At 34.6% G+C, this 23458-nt stretch overlaps 1 protein-coding gene across 2 annotated transcripts in view; it reads left to right on the plus strand.

The window, feature by feature from the left end:
* Positions 1–23458, plus strand: part of PTPRK (protein tyrosine phosphatase receptor type K) — a 568933-nt gene that overhangs the window by 533132 nt on the left and 12343 nt on the right. For both annotated transcript variants that reach the window (XM_080807221.1, XM_080807222.1), the window contains exons 15-22: positions 3681–3841; positions 10146–10330; positions 12025–12112; positions 13282–13358; positions 16177–16213; positions 17538–17635; positions 18034–18150; positions 21508–21662. In XM_080807221.1, the coding sequence (XP_080663347.1) occupies positions 3681–3841; positions 10146–10330; positions 12025–12112; positions 13282–13358; positions 16177–16213; positions 17538–17635; positions 18034–18150; positions 21508–21662 (918 nt within the window). The remainder of the gene's footprint in view (positions 1–3680; positions 3842–10145; positions 10331–12024; positions 12113–13281; positions 13359–16176; positions 16214–17537; positions 17636–18033; positions 18151–21507; positions 21663–23458) is intronic.

Genomic DNA, 23458 nt, shown 5'->3' on the forward strand with positions numbered 1-23458 from the left:
AGTGTACCATATATACATATATTTTCTACACACACACACACACACACACACACACACACATACTGCTCAGAGAGGAAAAAAGCATCAAACGTATAGGAATCAATAAGTATTGATAAGAATGTCAGTAAGCTTACCATTAACCATTGATGTACCTATAATGTTAGAATGGGATTGGCTTCTTAGTGGTTGGGTAACATTTCTTTATTCTAGTCTATATAGTAGGTTATGGTACTGTTACTGTAATACTTAGGACTGTTAACATTAATAATTATAATTCAAAAGAATGTCACAGATATGTGATTTTTAAAGCTGCTTAAACATACCTAATCTAAATCTAAACATATCTAATCTAAACATACCTACCCTGAATTGGAGATTTTTTTAATAAAAGTAAATAAATAAAATTTAAAAGAAAACCAATTGTAATCTTTGAGCTAACATTCATTGGCATTGTCATAGTGACTGTTACTCATGACCAAAACACTTTAACTCTAATGTTAATTTTTATTTTGTAATAACCTGAGTTAAAGCCTACCTCACAGGGTTGTTGTGAGGGTTCAGGTATAAAAAACCAAGTTGATAATGCATGGCTGGCAAATAGTAACAAAGTTTATACTACCCCCCCCCCATAATTTGTCATCTAACAAAGGTTTGTGAATCTGAAATCTTTCATTGCCATGAAAACTTTATCTGTTGTACATTTGATAATTGCCTCTTATTTTTCCTTAATCACAAAATGTACAATAAATTATATATGTTTTAAAGTAAAGCCTCAAACTTTAAACTTGTCTTTTATAAATACTTTGAACTGCCCATCCTCAAAATTTTAACATTATTTTTAATCCATATTCAAATTGTGTTACTTTTATCCAGTTCAGTCTCTAATTTTTTGACGGATGAATTCATTCTTCTTCCCCAAGAAACAAAGATTGGGAGTTATTTCTTAAATTGTGCTTTTTTTTTTTTTTAACTTTTTTAACACTTTTAAGGGGCAAAACATTTGGCTGTATTCACATTATTTTTCTCAAATTTATGACAACTAATGTTTAACTCCTAGAGCCTAGTAGATGCTTCATATTATGTACTTGTAATGTGGCATTTTAAAAAAGTGTCAGCAACTGGATATAGTGTAACAGTTTAAGCTAGAACCAGGTCATTCCTCACTATTTATTAGATTAATAACCTTGTGCAAGTTATTGAACTTGTCTGAGCCTCAGTGAACTCATCTATGCAATTAGAATCTTCATCCCTTTTTCAGTGGGTTGATATGAGAATTAGTTGAATTAACAAATGAAAAGTGTGAAGCATAACAAGCCTAACTCATCCATTCAAAAAGCATTTATTGAGTTCCTGCTATGTCCCAGAGACACTGTAAGTGCTAGGAGTAATCGTCTTCTCTCCATGGAACACACAGTGGGGAAACAGAGTGATACCATTAACCATTGCCATTAACCATGCATTGATATATGTCATAGGCAGAAAACATGGTGCTATAAAAATACCTAGCAGGGGTAGGTGACTCAGTCAGTTAAGCGTTGGACTCTTGATCTCAGCTCAGGTCTTGATCTTAGGGTCATCAGTTCAAGCCCAGTGTTGGGCTCCATGCCTAGCTTTAAAAAACAAACAAACAAAAAACACCTAGCAGGGAAACCTAACTGGAGGCGGGTTGTATTGGGATCAGAGAAGCCTCTTGATGCAGTGAGACAGAATGGAAGAGCACCAGATATTGGAGGGAAAGGAACATTGTAGGTCAAAGAACAAATACCTTATATGATGGTCTAGAGATAAGTTTGCAAAGTAAAGTCTACAGACTTAAAATATGACCTGCTGATGTTTAATTTGCCCCATACATGGTCTTAAGAAATAGATCAACTTGAAAAAAATCAGGAAATTGAACATAAATATTCAGATTCATGACTTGTCTTTAAAAATAATTTTTAAAATCAGAAGCTCAACACTGGGATTAAATGCCAGTAGTCACTTAGGCCTACTTGCCCCCTAAATGGCTTTCCAGTTCTCCACCAACCCCACCCTTCCACACAATGTCTTAGCACTAGCAACAGCAGTCATCTGTATTCCCTGTCTGGAATCTATAAGATTTTTGCAGGGTTTTTACCCCTTAGCCTAGAAAAAAGAGATAATAACCCTTTCAATGAATGCAGCAAATATTACTAATAAATGAGGATGGTAATGGTCATGGTAGTGATGGTGGTGGTGGTAGTTCTTGTTACAGTTTTGTCATTGTTGTCCTGTTACTAGTACTGTCATTACCATTATTATTATTTCTTTTAAAAAAGTAATGCCATTTGCATCCTAAAGCCTAGTTTCTGACTATTTTTTTTAAGTGCCAAATCTGTCATATCAGTGTATTGGGTGTGTTGGGTATGAACCTCCCACCGAGGCCAAGTACTATAGTACTCAGGAAGAAAAATCCAGACTGTGTCTCAAATTGCCACTCATTTTGTGAAAGAAAAGCCCTTGGACACAAACACAACCATTACATGAACCTTAAAAAAAATATTTGTAGTATATTTACTCTAGGATAGATTCTAATGAGAATGAGAAGAATATGTCCTACTTAATGATCTAGCTGAGAGATGGCGTTCTTCAGACAACTGAGGAATAATTCCAAGGCAACATAAACTGCTGCCATAAACATAAGCTGGCTACTACAGGCTTTTAGAATGCCTTTATTTATATTATATATAAATTTCTTTGTTAATGTGATATAAATGTTTTATATACATTTAATAGTCTTTTATTGCATGTTTTATGTGTAACATTCACAAAGAACCAGAATATGTTTCACATCCTAGATAAAGATGTCAATATTTGAGTAGTTCCAAAGTCTTACTCTGCTAATTTCTAAATCCCCTCAGATACTTGACCTGCGGCATTTATAAGGCACTTCCTCAGTTAAGACTCTGCCATGTGGTTCTAAAACACATTTTTAGGATTTGACCATGGCTATAAGTCAAGATTATGATCATTTGTATAATGTGTCAACATTATATTTTTCAACCTTTCTCAGGGTACTTTTCTTACATAGTATATAATTTTTCCATTTATTTGTGTATTTGCATTAAATCTAGCAGTGGTAAATTCTGCAATTCTCCAGATTAAGTTGGGAATTAATGTTATAAATATGCTGCTAAATGCATTAATGCTACACGTTCCATTTTTCCTGAATGATAAAACAGAGAATGAAGAATGAGATTTCTTTGTGCATTTTAATTGGGTAACTTGAGTAAATTAAACTTGGAAAACTAGTCATGTTATTCCCCAGAAGAACTTATAAAAGGTGATCAAAAGAATTAATTACCCGAAAAACAAAATTTAGCTTTAGCTTAAATTTTCCTTGAACAATTTTACTAAGGAAGTATTTATTTATGGCTTTAATAAAGCATAGTTATAATTTATGACTGTTTTAATGATAATGAGAAATGAAAGGCTTCGTTTGACCGCTTGAATGTTGAAATATCCCTATGACAAATAGTCGTATAGCTACCAGCAGGTGTCATTTGAATATCCAACCTAATTCCTGAAATTAGGAAACTTAGAGATTCCAAACTACATCTATATGTATTCTTATCCTTGGGCTTTCTTGAACTACTTACTGCTGGTGTCAACTCTCCTTCAAACCTCACACTAAGGTTTCCCATCTGTATTTGCCTTGGCAGCAAGCTTGCTAAAAAACGCAAAGACGCCATGGGGAATACCCGGCAGGAGATGACTCACATGGTGAATGCTATGGACAGAAGTTATGCTGATCAGAGCACTCTGCATGCAGAAGACCCTCTTTCCATCACCTTCATGGACCAGCATAATTTCAGTCCAAGATGTAAGTTCTTCATTAAAATCTTAATAAGTGATTTTGAAGCCCTTTAAACCACTTTGAATTCAATACGTTAATTTTGAATGGTGAGAAAAAGTAAGACAGAAATGGAGAAAGCAGCCAGAAAGAGAAACATGTTAGGGAATATTATGGAATTTTTAAGAGGACTTGTTTTCAGTCTTGATACTGGATTTCGTTGAACTGCAAACTGTGAATTTTATTACTGTATCATAAAAGATATTCATGTACGACTCAATACCAAATCATATGTCATTGCTCTAAGTTGAAATACTTGATTGCCTACATAAAATTAGCTCACTTCAGAATTTATTTATAATTATTTTGCCATTTGAATCTTCTTTTGTGTAAGGTAAAGTTCCTTTAGAACTTGAACATCATAATTCTTTCTGGGAATTAATGGCATGGGTAAAATTATTTTATTATTCTACAACGACTCCTGGAGAGTTTCAGTAATAAAACGTTAACTAGGGGAAAAAAGAGACAACATGCTCTTAAGTATCTGATGTGAAATCCAAAAATTTACTTGAACTGGGGGATTGGCAGGGAATGGTAAAATCCATCCATCCATCTGTTCATCCATATTAAAAATTCCTAATGTTGATCTTTAAAGGCAGGACTTCTAAAACATTTATGCTTAAGTACTCCTTCATGGCAGATGATTTGAATAATTGCCCCATAATCAATATTACTGTTTATCTTCAGATTTCCTATGAATTTTATATTCTGTTCTATAGCACTGTGTTCATTTTGGTACTTAAATTTTAAGTGAAATTACCTGTTCCTTCAAATCCTCATGTACAAGTGATGCATGAGGAAAACAAATCATCTTTATCCCTGGCCATGTATACACAGAGGCATTCTCAAATTCCAGAGATTTGTCTACTCCAGTTTGAAACATGGATATAAGGAAAGAAGCAAACAAAAGAAATATTATTTCCTATACAGATTATACACATATGTAGTGGGGAGGTTGAGAAAATAAGGGATATGTAGGTTGTGTGTATTTATTTTTTTTTAAGATTTTATTTATTTATTTGACAGACAGAGATCACAGGTAGGCTGAGCGGCAGGCAGAGAGAGAGGAAGGGAAGCAGGCTCTATCCCAGAACCCTGGGATCACGGCCTGAGCCAAAGGCAGAGGCTTTAACCCACTGAGCCACCCAGGCGCCCCGGTTGTGTGTATTTATGTCTTTTCAGAAAGGGAAGGTTTTTTTCCCTGCAATGTGCAGCTTGGTGAAAATTTTCAGTAATTACTGGCCCTATAAGCAGGCATCATTTTCCTTGATATATATTGACACCAAATTAATAGCTGTAATACTGTATGACTCATTTTGGAATTTAATTTTAATCATGATAGGGTCTTTTTATCTATTTTACTCCTATTTCACTATAATATATATGATAGAGAAAAATATAAAATACTGGTTTTGTTGAAAATAAGTTTTGCTGAAAATATAGATGTACCATCTCTCTAACCACTTCATTTACTCAAAAGACATTTGAGAGCATTTTTGTTCCCCACACTTTTTTACCTATTGCCTATGTTAGTACTTTATTAGGAAGCTTGAATTCAGCATTGTAACCAACTGTAGATATCCACTTACAAACTTGGAAAAAAGATAAACTCTATTTATTACAGTTGGCTGAAAAAAGATATATTTGGAATGAATGTGAGATAATTATTTCTCCAAGTACCTTGCACTTGAGAGATTTAAATGGGTCCCCCTCCCTTCATGTTATAATCTTTATAATGTCAAGTTGAATCTTCTTGGCTTTTAAAATTGAACAGAAAACTGAACTTTAATTATAGATGCACCTTTCCTGGTGTTTTGAGATAACCCAAGCTGAAAAAGAGAATTTTGCCTTTGCCGGTTATAATAATCAAAGTTGAGTAGTTATATTTCTTAAGAAAGCATTAATCTATTTTAAGGAAAAATGTAAAGTACAACTTGAGGGCAATATATTCCTTCATGAGCTCTGTTTTCCTGCAGTGCCCAATGATCCACTTGTGCCGACTGCTGTGTTAGGTGAGGCCCTAATTCTCTATTATTCTTCCTTGCATGGATCACACATCCTTGCATGACTTAAAGCTTTGTCTACATAGTAATTATTTACAGTGTAGGAAGCAGCTTGATTTTGAAAACTAAGTCATGATCTTATCAAAGAGAGCAACTGTCATCAAACCAGTCAGAGCTACTGGATTTCAAATTAGTAAAATGCTTTATTTAAAGCAACATTATTTTTAAAGTCTTGGTTCTGTTAGATTTGGAGCAAAAGTACGGGGACTCTTAGTATATGACTAACAAACGTTTGCATATGCAGGTTAGCAGAATGAAGCAAATGCACACATCTCAGGGGCCAGTGCTACCTGAATGATTAGTTTATATAAAAAAAAATCTGCTTGATGGAAAGATTTTTCTCAATCCTCCTAAGTTTATAGCAACTTATAAAGAACACATTTCCAAGGAGCATTTGCTTTAGTTTTGTCTTTATTAAGAATTTATAAATGCAGGTAAAGTTACTATAATATTGATGTGGAGTTCTGCATTCTCTATGCATCTTACATGATGTGTTATCCTTCAAGATATCTAGAATAACCAAGCTTTACCACTATACAACATCTAAGACCAGTGGTACTGCTTGTGATGAATAAGGCCTTTTCAAATGTAAAATTAATGTTTAACTGTATATTGAAGAATGGAATGAGTTTCATTTTAATTTGTACTCTATTCTTTGACTAATTACATACCAGTGATTCATGACCAGCTTGCATATATGTTAAGAAGCTCTGTATTAGTTTTACCCCCATGTTTTATTTAAGATTTAACCAAAGAAATATGGAAATTGCCTGATAAATATACCTAAAAGTTACCAATTCTCTCATTAAACATAAAAATTCAAATTTCTTTTTTTTTAATTCAAATTTCTTGCAAACATAAAACTTTATCTTACATTTTATGCATGTTTTTACTATCCATGTATTCAAGATTTAAATATATTTTTAAAGTATTTGGGAACAGTTCAACTAATTCAGTTAAGTGAAACACACCTCTTTTTTACTAAAATAATTTTTAAACTTACAATTTTATAATATAAAGAATATATATTCTGGAAAAAATCTGAAAGTCAATGTTCTCTTTCTCTGATTGAACTCTCCTTTTGATGTCCACACCAATAATGGCAGGGAAGTAAACTGGGGAATTCATCCCAATGGGTAGACCAATCATGTAAGGAGGAGCCAGGAATCATGATCATTGGGATGGCACCAAATGCCTCTGAAAATGTCATCTTCTGTTAAGCAGAATGCTGTCACCATCAAATTAATAAGTAAAATCCACTTAAAATACTAAAAACTCACTGAGGAAAAGTTAGTTACCTAAATGTTAAAATTTCATTACAGTAATATTATAAGAAAATGTTGAATTGGGTCCAAGTCTCAGTTCTCCTGGGGACTCACAGTATGAACCCATGAAACTGCCTTATGTCTTTGCTTTCCCATCTGTAAACTTTTTCACAGTTTTATAAAGAGAAAATGAAATAATATATGTGAGTTTTACAAACTATAACATTTAAAAGATTATTGTAAGAACTTGCCCTGTGAAAAGGGATATTTATGTTTAAGGAAGGCTGGAGTTAACACAAAAGTCACAAAATCTATCCATAGATGCAATTGTTGTCATTTTATTGCATTTTGAAAGTCAAGCTGGTTGTTGTTTTTTTTTAAATATTCTTTAAAAGCTAAATCTCATGAATCATATTAGTTGTAGAAATTATTTGTTGCATTTTTCATCATTCTTAGAATCATAGTGTTTACGGTTATTTTCACCCACTTGATTTTGTATTTGTGAAGCAATTTTTGAGATCACTTCAAATATTGCTTAATATTAATACCTACGTACTGATTTTAAAAACACTTCAAACTTTTCATATTGATTCATATTTTTGTGTTTTTTGTGTTTTACTGCTTCATTGGGTTAAAGTCCCTATAACTGGTAAGTGCATTGCAAAGAATTCTAGAAAACCTTTCCATCAAGAGTATACGGAGTTATTATTCTTAAATGTGTAATAAGGATAATGATTAGAACATGTACTCTGACTACTAGTGATATTATTAGGTGGTATAATGAGGTGGAAATGTATTGAGATTAATAATTCATATGTGATTATTTTAATGAATACTGCTCTTTGTATTAATGTGTTAAAGCTTAATGCAAAACAGAAAACACTGTCATTTTATATTGCACATACCATGTAAGATTTGGAATATGGGTGAATTCTTTGTTTCTCACTGAGCCTTTTATAATTGTAAATATTCTGCTGCACCAGGAGATACGATATGAGCTCTGGGGCTGCTCCAGAGAGCCTGGGCTATCCTAGTCCGGCTTGGGTGATTGCATTTTGTGTCTCCAACATTATATGTCCTCTTTACTTCTCATATTAAGCTGTATATTCTGTGACAGTGCCCAAATCAGTGGCTTCTTAGTTTAATTTTTATGTTAACCTTTATGTCAGTGTATTGATTGTAATATTGTAGCAAAGACAGATCAGTTGAGTGTAGTCTCATAGAAAGTAAAGGAAATTCATAAATCATATTTGCTAACAAATGTTGGTGTGTAGAGGGGTGGGCAAAACCTGAGTTGGGTGGTTAGGTCACAACAGAATCCACCAGGGGTTTTTGGATTCCATGTGATATTTTTAGAAATAAATTCCCCCCCCCCCAAAAAAAAGAAAAGAAAAAGAAAAAAGCATTCAGCCTAATAAGGGAATATAAACTAAATGCAATCAAACTAAATTACAGACACACACAAGTCTGATTGTGGGGTTCTTTTTTTTTTTTTTTCCTTTCTCCAGGAAGAAAAAATGTTTATCATGGGGACAACAATTCATTTTTTGCCATATCCTATTTGTAGAGTTGGTGATAGAACAGGCAAATGTACCAGCACTTGAAATATGTTTAACTGTTAATTAAATATCGTTCTCTACAGTATGCATTATCATTAAAAACAAAAGTTCCCCTAAGAGTGTACTTTCTCTTCTGTTAATGAATATGGCAGTATAATGCTTTCCAAAGTAACACCCCTTAAAACATTTGTTTTTTTTTTTTAAGGGGTAAGTTTAAATGTGGTAAATATAAGCATGCTTTTTCTCATTGTAATGATTAGTGCTGTGGTCATTAAAATAATATTTATTCTTCATAGGTACAATGTTCTTGTTCATTTCTTCCTTATGACATAAAGAGACTTTAAAGTTTCATTTTCAACTAATAACACAATGGGGATGGGGCCTACACTTAAATGTGGGTGGTGAGGGATTCAGCTTATTTTAATGAATTTATTCACTGACATATTTATTGAGTGACTGCATTGCACCGGTCATTAGGAACAAAAAGACAGCTATGACTCTGTCTCTACACTTTAAATGTTCAGAGTTTAGTGAAAAGAAAGAGATCAGGAGACAAATGACTAAAATATAGAGTAAGAGAAAGGACACATAGAACAGGAGGCCATGGGAACATAATAAAGCAGCGTGTGGCTTAGCCATGATGGGTCAGGGAAGAATTCCAGAGGAACAACCTACACCTTTTGCCCCAGAGACATACTGTAGTTTCTTTCACACAGCAGCCACAAAAGTCCAAATATATTCACAATAAAAACAACCACATCATAATAACCCAAAAGCCTAGAGACTGAGTATAAACACATGTGTAACCTGACTGGCGGACAAGTGCGGCCAGGGGATGATTCTGGAGAAGGCCCATGTTTCCCAGTCTGGACTGTGCCGTACTCAGAAGCCCCAGGTGGCAGAGTAGGCCCACAAGGCCACAGAGAGCAGCCCTGTGGGGATGGATTGCCTAGATGGGGTCTGTGAGCAAGGTTGGGATATGGTGGGGAAGGAGTTTGTTCAGTTTACCCACCAATGAAAACACCTCACCAAGTTGACAACTTGATCTTCTGGTCCTACTCTATGCTGCTGGGACTGCAGATACAAGAAAAAGGAAGAACGCAGCAAAATCTTCCACTTATACTTTCTGAAAGTGGATCAGCTGTCTACGTCTCCCAGCATCTGTTATCTCACTGACCTAAATATAATATACTCTGACTTCATAACTTGAGCTGATGTAAAAGGCTTTGTCTTTATAGGGAAGCTGCCCTAGATCTATGCTAGATTTCTTTTTCTTCCTCCTGTTATCAGAAAAATCTTAAGTTCTTACAATCTTCTTTGCATAGATATATATTAAACAAGATAACTTTGTCTTTTTTTTAATCTTCTGGAATCTGAAAACCACCAGATGAGAACCACAGTGCCACAGCAGAGTCCAGTCGTCTTCTAGATGTGCCTCGCTACCTCTGTGAGGGGACAGAATCCCCTTACCAGACGGGACAGCTGCACCCAGCCATCAGGGTGGCCGACTTACTGCAGCACATTAATCTCATGAAGACATCAGACAGCTATGGGTTCAAAGAGGAATATGAGGTGAAAGTTTCATTGTTATGTTAAATTTTATTTCTAATGATAAGAATAGAATTGGACTCCCCCCCCCCCCCGCCTTCCCTTTACTGTCACAAGGAAGGGAGTCTACTCTGTAGACTCTAATCTTGGGTCTCTGAGAATATCCTCAAATGTGCATGCAGGGAGAAGGGGCAGACAGAATTGAAAGAAAGGGCACTTTCTGGGTCGAAATTCACTTGAAGAACTCTGAAATGTTGGATTCCAGAATTTTACTGGGCTATTTAAAAACCCCTATATTAGATCTTATATTTCACCCTGGAAAAATCCATTAACAGGATCCTTTGAGTCCCAATGTATCATTACAGATTCAACCAGTTAAATGATGGAAGCAGGAGGTACTTCTCTGCCTCTTTGCTTATTGGCCATCTGCTGAGAAGTGGAGTCGATCTTTGTGTTCTAAATGTACTGCTTGTCACTCTTAGTTTTCCTTGTGGCTTATTGGTTGAAAGTGGCCAGGAAGAAAAACAGAGCACTGCAAATCTAGACAATTTTAAGAAGCCAAAAGAAGGATGTGGGAAATTCTTCTTCCAACTTGATTTCCCCTTCCTACTAAATCCAAAATATAAATATAAGTCATACTGCCCAGGAAGTGGTTTAAACTGAACATCTCAATAAACACAACATAGCCAAAAGGACAAATTTCCTTTGCAACTTGGCAATTACTGAGAAGCGTGAGCCTCGGGCATAGAAGGAAGCTCTTCAACCGCCATACTCAAAACTACCGTGTACACACATTTAAAGTGAAAGAATCCAAGCAGTACTTGACTTTGAGAGACCATCTAAAATGAGTTTGACTGCGTGAAGAATCTTCTGAACTCTGTATTTTATTTGCAGATGGCTTGTATACCTCCGTTTGGGAGCAAATAAAATTAGCTGTGAATTTTGAAAGCTGGTTTTAGAGACACACCGGAAACACTGTACTGTGGCCACAGAATAGTGCAAGGAATTATAAGATTGTGCCAGAGCTGGGTTTTTTTCTTCATTTCGTGTGTATTCCTGTGTACCTCACTTCAAAAACCGTTGATTCTTTGAAGACCCCATTTCCTGTGTTGAGCAAAGTTTAAGTGTTACTGCAAAAAGAAATCTATACCCATATTTTAAATTGCTGCATATGGTAATTAAACCAATCAGCAAATTCATCTGTTCCAAGATCCTTGGATATGGAGACTCTTTTTAATCTTCATATGGTCCCTTGTTGTAGAGACTCAGTCCTTTTCATGATCTTCAAAGAACTGAAATGGGATGTATTGCACACGATTTAATGAATAATTATGGGGGAAAACAGGTTTTCTTTTTCCTGTTACAAATGCTAAGAGAAAAACATTTGAAAGATACTCATTAAAGGTAGTTTTGACGTTTTGATGCTTTCTCTACTTCCATTTCTCAGAGTTGCAGCAGTCTTAAATTTGAAATCGTTTCAAGCTCCTTTTTTTCCCTAAAGTTGCTTTTTGTCCTCATTTTGAACTCAGTCCAATCCAAAATGAGCAAGTAGGAGTCCAACAAACAAGCTTTGAGATCTGAAAAGAGAAGTTGTTTACTCCTGTAGTACTCCCTTCCTCCCTGAGAAGAGTGGCTTTTATTATTTTGGTCTTCAGAACAGATAAACCTGATCCAGGAAAAGGAGTTAAATTCAGTCTTCTTATTTTTTCTTTTCCCAGAGCTTCTTTGAAGGACAGTCCGCATCTTGGGATGTAGCTAAAAAAGATCAAAATAGAGCAAAAAATCGATATGGAAACATTATAGCATGTAAGTTCTCATACAGTTCTTGGTGAGTGTAAATATTGTGTGTAGAAGATAAATAATAGTGGCAAGTCCTCCTTACTTGCTTTTAAACTTTAAGAAAAATCCCAGAGGGTGGCACATCTGTTTGTAAAGTAATCTATTTAATATTAAAGCAGCATTGGCTGTTGGCAGTGACTCTGAAGTTGTCGTCATCTTCATTAATTAAATTGACTCAGACTCTTCAGCCTGTGGAGATAACGTGCTGTTTGATGTTATGTTTGCATGTAAATGCATGGAGGTGTTATTGACAGCTGAGAATATCAGGATAATGAAAAAGAAAGGTCTTTTCAGTGACAAATTGCTGTAACACTTCTACCAAACACATTCAAGGTGAGAGTGTTATTCTTTCCGTATAACCTTTATTTCTTCCTTGGAGCCAATGGCTGAACTCCTGCCACTCCGTGTTACTTGTCATTAGGGACTTCATTAAGTCTTCAGGGTGTTTGTGTGGGATAAATAAATTGGTTATCCTTGAAATCACAGGAGCGGTAAGGAAAGTAGCATAGTTTAGTTTGTGACTAGCTAGTGATGTACTTGGCCCACTCAAACCTCAATTTAAGTTATTTTAAAATATCTTCCAAATACATCAGAATTCAGTCTTGACTTTCAAGAAATAAGCAGTCGAGAGCAGAGATTCAAAATCCACTCTCTAGTTCTCCAGCTCATTTTCTGTACACAGCAGCAGGAATGGATCCCACCCATTTCAAACCATGTTTAAGAAGCAGAATTAGAAGTTACAAGTTCGGTCCTTTAGACAAATCCAATGATGATTCATCTGACATTCCCATGTTCCCTAAAAACCTGCCAACTATGAAGATGCTAGTCATTGAAGCTTTATTAACAGAATATTATGATAAGTAGGGAACTCATCAAAGCTCTTGTATGGAGCACTGGGTATTGTACATAAACAATGAATCTTGGAATACAGCATCAAAAACTAATGATGTATTTTATGGTGACTAACATAACAAAATAAAAAAAGAGTTCTTGTATTTCTTTAAGGAAATTTGAATAGCCCTCTGTTATGGAGAAGCTATCAACAACCCTTGAATTACTCTAACTATCTACTGAGGTCATTGTCTCGGAACAGAGGGGAAATTGAATAGCTTTATTTTATTGTTTAAAAACCGTAGATGACCACTCCAGAGTAATTCTGCAACCTGTCGAGGATGACCCTTCTTCAGATTACATTAATGCCAACTATATAGATGTAAGTATTTTTACAGTTCGGTGAGCCCAATTTGTTGGCTTATCCATGTGAATCTTTTTGCCTTGTTATTGCCTATAAAGTGATTGCTAGCTTTTTAAAATAAAGAACAAACTGTACACTTTTCCTTGTTCTACGTCCTAGTACTCACTGACGTTGTTGTGCTTTCTTTCACACCTGACTTTGGTTTGGGCTGTAGATTTGGCTGTACAGGGATGTAAGTACCACTATATGTAAATAACAGCACCCTATTATAAATCTTTACTATAACTACTCTTAATTACAGTTCTTACTAATGCTTAATACTAGTTACCTCTGCATGCTTCACCTAATTAGCCTCATATGGTATATCTATGTTCATTTTTTTGTAACTCCTTTACATGTGTGAAGATCTATTTTACCTCCTTCCCTTTGCTATGTTTAGAAAAACAGGACCATTTTTAGCTTTTGACAAGTTATGATGTACTCGAGTTTTATTTGTTGTTGATTTCTGTTTCTGGCTTTTATTCTTCCCCTTCCCTAAACATGTGAGAAGCTGGATAGTATGATGTGTATTAGTGTTTCTGAAATTTTACATTTTACATTTGACTTCTGATGTTAAAAATGGGTAGGAAGACTATTTTGTGGTGTGTGGTATTGGCTTGTTAAAGTATTAAAATTACTTAGGCAAAATCATTACTAAATTGCATTTGTAAAATACACATATCACACATATATATCGAATTGTGCAAACCAAAAAGCTGTTTTGGTCACAGGTTTTCACTGTTACATTTTGGTTACAAGCATATCTACATGCAAATTGTTGATTTAATGGAAAGTAATTAGCAAATCAAAGATAAAATATTGTCAAGGAAGTAATAATACTACATTACGTGTAAGAAAGACAGGCTCTTTTTTCATATTTCCTGGTTCAAAATCATGCTGGGAATCTTGGGACTGTTGCCTCCCTTCTCTGTGCCTCAGTTTCCTTCTCTCTGCAGTGGGGATAATAATAGTATGAACCTCATCATTCTTTTATGAGAAATAAATAAAGTAATGCATGTTGAACATTCAGCACAATACCTAGCACACACACAAAGCACTCATAAAACATCAGCTATTTTTAAATAATTCAGTCCTAGGTGTGCTGAGATTAATCAGTTTAAGACTTGCACTAATTATAAGGGAAAAGGTAGAAGTTTCAAATATTGCAGTGTATATGATGTACACATTTATATTTTTATAAAACATACAAAAATTAGGCCCCGACTTTGTCTAATTTCCATAAATAGGCAATGACCTCTGTCACATTTATTAAGTTCATGTTTTATAGTTATTTTGTGAACTGTCATCATTGATACCTTTGAATTAATTAATTTTATTACGTACAGTCTCAGTATATTGGTAAAAATTTTGATCATCATTTGACTCTCATTCAATATTTTAAATTTATCAGACATCTCGAAAGAGTAAGCTAATGATCCATTCTTTAGAATAAAAAATTCCAACAGTTTTGTGACAAATTTGTACTTGTTCTTACCTATTCAGTTTAACCTTGGTTTTCTGCCAAGACATGTACACTGGAGCCTTGTTCTAATACTACTTTATGGTTCATATGGTAAAACTGTGTTCTAAATGAGACTGTGTTGTTACCCAGTCGTTCTGTAAAGACCCCAGTGTATTTTGGCTGATTACTGCACAATTCCATAATGTTCCCTTTCCTGTTAGTTTATTACATGTAAGACTCTTCTGTAATTGGTAAATTTTTCATTAAAAACGGGAGATGAAATGCTTATAGAGCTTGAAAAAAATTTTTCCATGAAAAATTGTACTATTTGATGTAAGAAGAAATAGAAAACTTCCAAATTGGCATCAGTATCATGCTCAGCCTATTAAGTCTTAGATTGGAGATCTCAGTTTATGTGCATTAATACGCTCATCGAGTTGCCCACACCAAATGTGGACAAATTGTACCAGAGGCTTTTGCTAAAGTACTTTGATAAATACAAAACAAACCCAAAGCTTAACCCTATGATACCGTTAACAGTTGTGCTACTCATGATGTACCAGAATTCAAATCAATCGAGAGCAACTAACAATTTATTTCTTATCAGAAAATAATTTCTTTGTTGAAACAGTATTAAATATTTAACCATCTAAAGCTCTTGGCACACTAAAAAGAAAAAAAGTGCTAAATTTTTTGTTCAGGATGAGATGCATTTTATTTAAAACTCTTCTTTTCCTATATATGTGTGTACCTGTAATTATGTGTGTGTAAACTAATATTATCAGCACACACAAAATAGTTTTGGCAGATTCCTGAACATATTATATACAGGAATATTCTCTAAAATAGCTCAGCAGGACTTTGACTGAATGCACACATGCATTGTCCAGCTCTAACATTGGAATGTTCTGTTATTTTTTTATGGTTCTAATATGTCGTTGTCCATTTGTAATGCAGTGTGTTGTACTTTTGGATGATAAGATGAGAATTAATATTTTTGAGCACAATTTGCCAGGAATGAATGACTAAAGATTAACATGAAGGCATAAACATTTTAGTAAAACCAAACAATATCTACGAGGTTATGCCCTAGCAAACAAAGCTCAATTATGCAATACATATTCTAATCTGAGCCCTTAAAACATTTAATTTTTGTTTTATGTTTACCTTTCAGATAACCTAGGTTTGAGAAGTGAACTCTGAGTTCACTGCTCATTTCTGGACTTTTTACTATAACTTAATCTTAACAGGTGGTTGTCTTCATCTTTTTATGCCTTCATTCATTTATTTCTGATACTGATGTAAAATGATAACCAATCTGCTCTCCTATTTTAGGGTTACCAGAGACCAAGCCACTATATTGCAACTCAAGGTAAAACATGGCCTTTCTAAATGTTCTAGAGCAACCAAACTTGCTTATTCATCCATATGGGGTCAATTTGGGTTTGGAAATGGGCGTTGTGGTTTTTTTGCCATTTTATCTGACTTAACTGAAAAAAAAGATCAGATCATTTGAGTGAGACTACTCTTTATTCATTTGTATAATACAAATTGTTTTATCTGTGTAAAACACATAAATTAAAGCTTGCTTTGTTTTTTAATTAAAATAAAAGAGAAGCTGCTGATGTGTGGTCTGGGTTTGGTATTCTGATGTCCCAGAGCACACTAGTCAATAGAGCTGGACATAGGAATGACTCTTGATAAGAGCTAGAGAGGTCTTACCTTGTATAAGTGGCCTTTTTTGGGTGGGGAGGTAGCGAGGTCTGTGGGTGGAATGGAGTATCATCCAAGACTGATACTGTTATAATGAGATGTTAGACTGTCTTCCAGCAGGTTTTTTTACAAGTCAAGACAGACAAAATGAAGGGCTTAAAGGGAACTCCATCAAGTTCATTCTGTGTAGAAAATAAGGAAAAGGCAGAGGAGTCTTGTTATAGTGGCACCCCAGGGAATGAGAGCCTCCTAAAACACCTTTAGTTCTCTCTCCAGATTGACCACTGGCCATCAGAAGAGAAACCTATTTATCTACTTATTTCTTAGAAGAGGGAGGGAGGGCAAAAGCTCTGTTACTGTTTTGACAGAGATTATTTTCTGAGTATTTTCACATATCTTTGGATTAACTGTGTTGAATTATAAGCTCTTTAAAGTCAAAGATCATCCAAGGTGAACAATGTTCTAGGTTTGGTTGTGGCACTGAGCCGAGTATAACCCAGTTTGTAGTCTGGAGATGGTAATAGAGGTTGGCATGTGTGCTTATATGTGTGGATATTTCTTCATTAACCCCTAAACATGCACTGTTTTATAAATGATGTGGGTATATCTAATTGGTAATATATGCTGTTTGGTTGATAGTGGAATAAGTCTTCCTATTTTTAACATGTATTTGAAGATATATCTAACTAATTTAGTGACAGGTATAAATATCCTAGAATCTATTGATGTCTTCTTCATGAGAAGTATAGCAGGTAAATTGAAAAAAAAAAAAGTTGTATATGCCTATGTTTTTGCTATAGTGTGAATTTAGATACAAACTGAATTTAAGTAATTTCAGTGACATTTTATATTAGGCCTTTAATATTATTTTTTGGGTTATTTAGTTTACTGTGATTTGTGCCTTATGTATACTTCTTACCACTTATTTTTTCTAACCACAAAATTTCTCTGACAACATAATATTCAAATTAATTTCTTCAAAGGCCCAGTTCATGAAACAGTATATGATTTCTGGAGAATGATCTGGCAAGAACAGTCTGCCTGCATTGTGATGGTTACAAATTTAGTTGAGGTTGGCCGGGTAAGAGAAAAAAGATTTTTTTTTCCTTGTTCACAAAACATGAGTGTAAGTTGAGTAGCCAAACCTAACAAACTTAAAATAACACTCACTATATTGTTTTAAATATTTGTATGCAGAGCATTTCAACTGAGTGCTCCTCAGCTGAGAAAATTATTTGATTTCTTATTGAGTAATGAAAGAAACTTTGATTTTATACTAGATTCTAATTGTCTCATCAGGCTTGTATATTATAATGAGACTATACAGAGTTTTTCTATTTATTGTGAAATAGACTCCTTCATCTCATATATAGTTTTTTTAAACCATATTTTTATTATAACCTAAAGAGTTACCACTGGAATTAATCATTTTGGTTCATGTATATTCAAGTCCATATATATACCCTTTGTGTCATTTAGGTTAAGTGCTACAAGTATTGGCCTGATGATACTGAAGTTTATGGTGACTTCAAAGTAACTTGTGTGGAAATGGAGCCACTTGCTGAATATGTAGTTAGGACATTCACCCTGGAAAGGGTAAGTACCCTAAATTCTCTTTCTTTAAAATATGTTTATGGAAATTTTTTTTTCATAAAGTCCCCATCAAGATTTGTTTTGCTGTTGCTATAAAATTCATTCATTCATTCATTCAGTCACTCATTCCACAAATATTTATTCAAATGCCAGTCATGTTTGTAAACCCCAGGATACATATTAAATACATAAATGATTTCTATTTAGAAAGGTGGTCTAGAATCATATGAAAAATCACAAAACTGGAGCATCAGAGAAAAATCAATAGCATAAAAGAAAAAAATCAAATATAAACCAAAAACCAACAGAAAAGAATAAACAAGATCAAAATGCTAGTTTCTTGAAAAGATCAGTAACCATTGTCAATTCTAAATGAGGGACAGTCAAAACTATGCAATATTAGAAAACACAAAAAGGATATAACTGTAGTTATACTTGGTGTTGGGAAATAGGTAAAAATTTTACATGTAAACTTGGAGACAGATTTTAGTCTAAATACCTTTATATTCTAGCAAACACTGATTTCTAAAAATGAGACCCAAGAAGACTTAGAAACCTGAGCAGATGATAGAAGAAAATAGAATCTTAAAATATATCGTTGAAATTTCACTATGACTTTATAGTTAAGGTTCCTTTAAGTTTTAAAGAACAATTAATGCCTATGTTAATAAAACTATTTAGACCATAGACCATTAAAACCAAATATATTTTAAAAGCTAACATAACTGTGATAACAGAAACAGGTAAAGATGGCACTCTCTCAAGCTCTTCTTTCCTCTCTGTCTTTTTTTAAATCTCTTTCTTCCTCTCTCCCCCGCCCCCCTCCTCTTCTTTCTCTCTGTGTGCACAAGAGCTTTGCAGACCAATTTCATTCAAGAACATGCTTGAAAAAAACTTCAAAATAAAATATTGAAAATTTGAAACCCAGCTGTGAATTAAGAAAATGTCACAACATGATCTATAATGACTATTTTCTAGGAATGCAAGGATATACACCTGTGGTAGGAAATCTAGCCAAACATTTCATCGCATCTTTGTCAAAGGACCAAAAACATATGGTTTTATTAATAGATACTGTAATATACTTATTTTTGCTTTAAAGACATTTATAGAAATAATCTATAATAGGAAAATAAGGAGGCTATTTAAGCATGATAAAGGTGATTCAACAGTAACTAATAGCATGCATATTAAGGAGTGAAAACCCTAAAGGTATCGCTATGTAATCAGGAGTGTGATGTGGATAATCGGTCTCACTAGTATTCAAAATTGGGGGAAGTTCTAGTAAATGAAATGAGACAACTGAAGGAGTAAATTGCTTAACTATTAGAAAAGATAAGATTATTTTAACAAGAAATGATTTTATATGAAGAAAACTAGAAATATTTTAAAATGGAACTACTAATCATTGAAGTGGCTAATTCAAGATAAATATTCATAAATGATAGCTTTTCTGTATATTAGCTGTAAACAGTAGTAGACATTAAAAAATCTCTTTCACAGTAATAAAAAAATTCTAAAGTATCTGGGAATAGATTCAACAAAGATAGAAGTCCTAAGTGACTAAATCCTCAAAAGTATATTAAAGGACGTAAAATATGATGTGAATCAGTAAGTAGAGACACGCACTGTGGCCCAGAATGGGAATGTTTTATGTTAATACCACTTTCTGTAGTTAATGTCATACTAATTAGAACATCACTGGATTTTTATTTTTAATCTGTCTTATTATTTAAAACTGTAAAAGAGTAGTTTGGGGTTTTTGTTTTTGTTTTTGTTTTTGTTTTTTTTAATCACATATTTGAAAATTACTCAGGAAGATTGAAACAGAAAGAACAGTAAAGGAACATGCCTCGCCAGATATTAAAAAGAACTTTTAGCTGAAGTTTACTAAAAAGAACAAGGCCCTTATGGCAAGCACCTCCAGTGATGGATTAATATGGAGGAGGTAAGGTAATTGTCTGAAATCAGGTCTTGGAAAAATTTATGATCTTACTCACTGGAGTTGACTTGAAAAGTAGTAAAGAAAGTGATTTTTCGGGGCGTCTGGGTGGCTCAGTGGGTTAGGCCTATGCCTTCAGCTCAGGTCATGGTCTCAGGGTCCTGGGATTGAAACCCACATGGGGCTCTCCTCTCGGCAGGAAGTCTGCTTCCCCCTCTCTCTCTGCCTGCCTCTCTGCCTCTCTCTCTCTGTCAAATAAATAAATAAAATCTTGAAAAGAAAAAGAAAAAGAAAAAAAAGTGATTTTTCTGTGCATGATTCCATGAGAGTGTTTATCATTGTCATTATTATAATTATCTGTTGAGTGCCGCCTTATATAGGGTATTATGTAGGAACTGGAACTAGAAAGAATAATAAGACCTGATCACTGGCTTCCAAGTTTTTGGTGCTATTGGTTGTCTATCCATATAGGACAGAATCTAACCTTTCTCAATTTGATTCATTTATTTACTGACATTTTTCTCACTGTTCTGATTGAACAAGTAAGTTGGAGATATCACAGATAGCTTACAGAGCCATTGGCATCGTATAGATTATTGTGGGGTTTGAGGGGTTACAAATGTGGATTCTTAAAAATAAACTCCGTAGCATTCTATCTATGCTCTCTGAGCTGCGCTAACACAATCTATAGGCTGCTTTAACCAAAGGGTTAAAGCTTTGAAGTGTTCATTTAAAAGTTCTATCAAATTAACCCAATAGGAAAGAGGCATAACAATGATGGTTCCCTTTTATTTTGTATTTTTGTTACTATAAATAATATTTGGTGCTGCATTATTTCACAGAATTAGGAAAAACCATTCGCCCAAAGAAGTTTAGCCAGCTCTTTTTACAAAAGAATCTAAAGTAGTTCTGTCCTGGAAAATCCCTGCATGCTGGGCTTCAAAACCATTTTCAACATGGATAAGCAAGGCATTAAAATCTTTTTGAGGTGAGAAGCTAGAAAGTTGCTTTTATGCACCACTCGAAAACTCAGTGCCTTGGGTCCAGAGGGCAGCATTTTAGCTTTCCCATTTTTTTTTTCCTTTTCTCCTAATAATTTTATGTGTTGTCATTCCAAGTAAGGAACAAACTGTCAAGGTAAATAAAAATTTACACAGAGTTACAGAACTGAGCAAGACTTCTAATTTTCTTTCTTTGGCAGGTGTCTGACAATAAGGTAAGCTCCCAAACATGTTAGGCCAGCATTCTTTTTCAGAAAAATCCTGATCTTTGATAGATTCTTTGTTTTTTTGTTGTTTTGTTTTTGCTTTTGTTTTTGTTTTTGTTTTTCCTTTGGCAGCCAGGTCTAGTGCCTGTGGTTGGTGTTGAATGGCTTTCTTTGGGCACTTTTGAACACGCTTGTTTACATGTTTGCACAGAGGGGCTACAATGAGATCCGCGAAGTGAAACAGTTCCATTTCACCGGCTGGCCTGACCACGGAGTACCTTACCATGCCACGGGGCTCCTTTCCTTCATCCGGCGAGTGAAGTTCTCCAACCCTCCCAGTGCCGGCCCCATCGTTGTGCACTGCAGGTGAGTACTGGACCGGACACTCTGGACTGTATACAGCCAGCTTCTTTAAAGTGGGAAGACAAGGCCTTCAAGCATAGAACTAGTGCATACTTATAAGGTTCCGGTTTATGATATTACAGGTAAGGTTTTAAAAAAAGAAAAGTTAGCTCAAAGGAGGATATAAAATAGAAACTTAAAAAATAAATACATTCATCCTAATATGTGTAGTGTTGTTCACAAATGGGCGTGTGGAATCTCTGTCTTTTACTGGCAACATCTGTGACTGGGTTTTTTGTGTTTTTTTTTTAATCACTTTTGCAAATCCCATATTGTATGGAATGGGAGGTTAAAATACAGATTTCTTGCCAATCTAGTAAATTCCCAATAGAAGCCCAGCTTTTAAAACTAAATTCGAGACATACAGAGTTACTAAATGGCCTAAATTGCAAGAATTTGTGCTATAAAACAGCTACTTAAGAATTTAAAAAAAAAAAAAAGCCATCCATCAGAGGACCTTAAAAACTACATCAGTGAGAGCCAGCAAATATATGCCAGAAAAATGTGAACATTATATCCAGGCTTCCTTCTGATTAGAAACTTCTCTTAAAACAAGCATTCAGAGACACTAAAAGCAAATTACATGGCCTCGTTTGGAGATATGAACAGAAAAATATGTACTGAATCTGAAAAGCTTTTCCTAAATGCTGCACATCATTCTCAAATACTGTCCCCTCCAAACTACATAATACGTTGTACTTAAGCTTTTCTTTTTTTTTTTTTTCCTGAAAATCTGACCTATTCAGAATTTAAATGACCATGTATGGAAGAGGGAAAACAGCCCAGAGAATGACATAAAAATAAGGGATCCCATAAGGATCAGATACAGTGTACCCTGAAAAAGAAAATCTTCAGTTCAATCCTCCTCAGGAAATCTGATGTACTCTTCAATTATCTTCCTGTCTCAAACCCTGGGAACAGTGATTGAGAAGATGGTAGGCAAAAGAAAAAAAAAAAAAAAAAAAGGAAAAAGAGAGAGATACCCACAATATCTTTTAATTAAATTTCTTAAAGAACGGTGTGTTTGAGAGAAGTGACCAAATCTAGACAACAAAGTATAATGTTAATATCCCCTCTATGCATTAGAAAATGAGATAAATATGTTTTCAATTCAGGAGTGTCTTGACTTATCATAGAGGTTTACTTCCCTATGAATTGCCTGCTTCAGAAGTGCTCCAAGATGCTCAGATACTCTCTTGAACAGAAGTGTCATTTTTCACTTATACTCAGGTATCCATGAATATACAAAAAAGAGGAAGCTGACTACCAAGTGAAATCCCCCCCCCCCACCCCAGATATAGTTGCCAAATCCCAACTATATCTTTATGCCTGGGTGGCTCAGTCAGTTAAGCATCTGACTCTTGATTTCAGCTCAGGTGGTGATCTCAGGGTCCTGAGATCCAGCCCCATATTGGGCTCCCTGCTCACCAGGGAGTCTCTGAGATTCTCTCTCTCCCTCTGCCCCTCCCCATCACACTCTCTCTCTCTAAAATAAATAATTAAATCTTTTTCAAAAATTGAGGGAACATTTCCAAAAGATAAAATAATCAGTAGTATATTAAGATTCAATTACTGAATTAAATACAGTAAGATAGTGGCTGTCTTTGTGACCTGTTAAGAATTATATTCTATACCTAACTGTTCATTTTCATTTTTGCTTCAGATCACCATTCAAATATTCTTTCTACTGTTGGTCTCCTCCTTGCTGATAACCATTTCCCTTCCCACCCTCACGATTAACACTTCCTCTGAATTTTGAC

The sequence above is a fragment of the Martes martes genome (genome assembly GCF_963455335.1).
Source record: "Martes martes genome assembly, chromosome: 6".
Taxonomy (NCBI): domain Eukaryota; kingdom Metazoa; phylum Chordata; class Mammalia; order Carnivora; family Mustelidae; genus Martes; species Martes martes.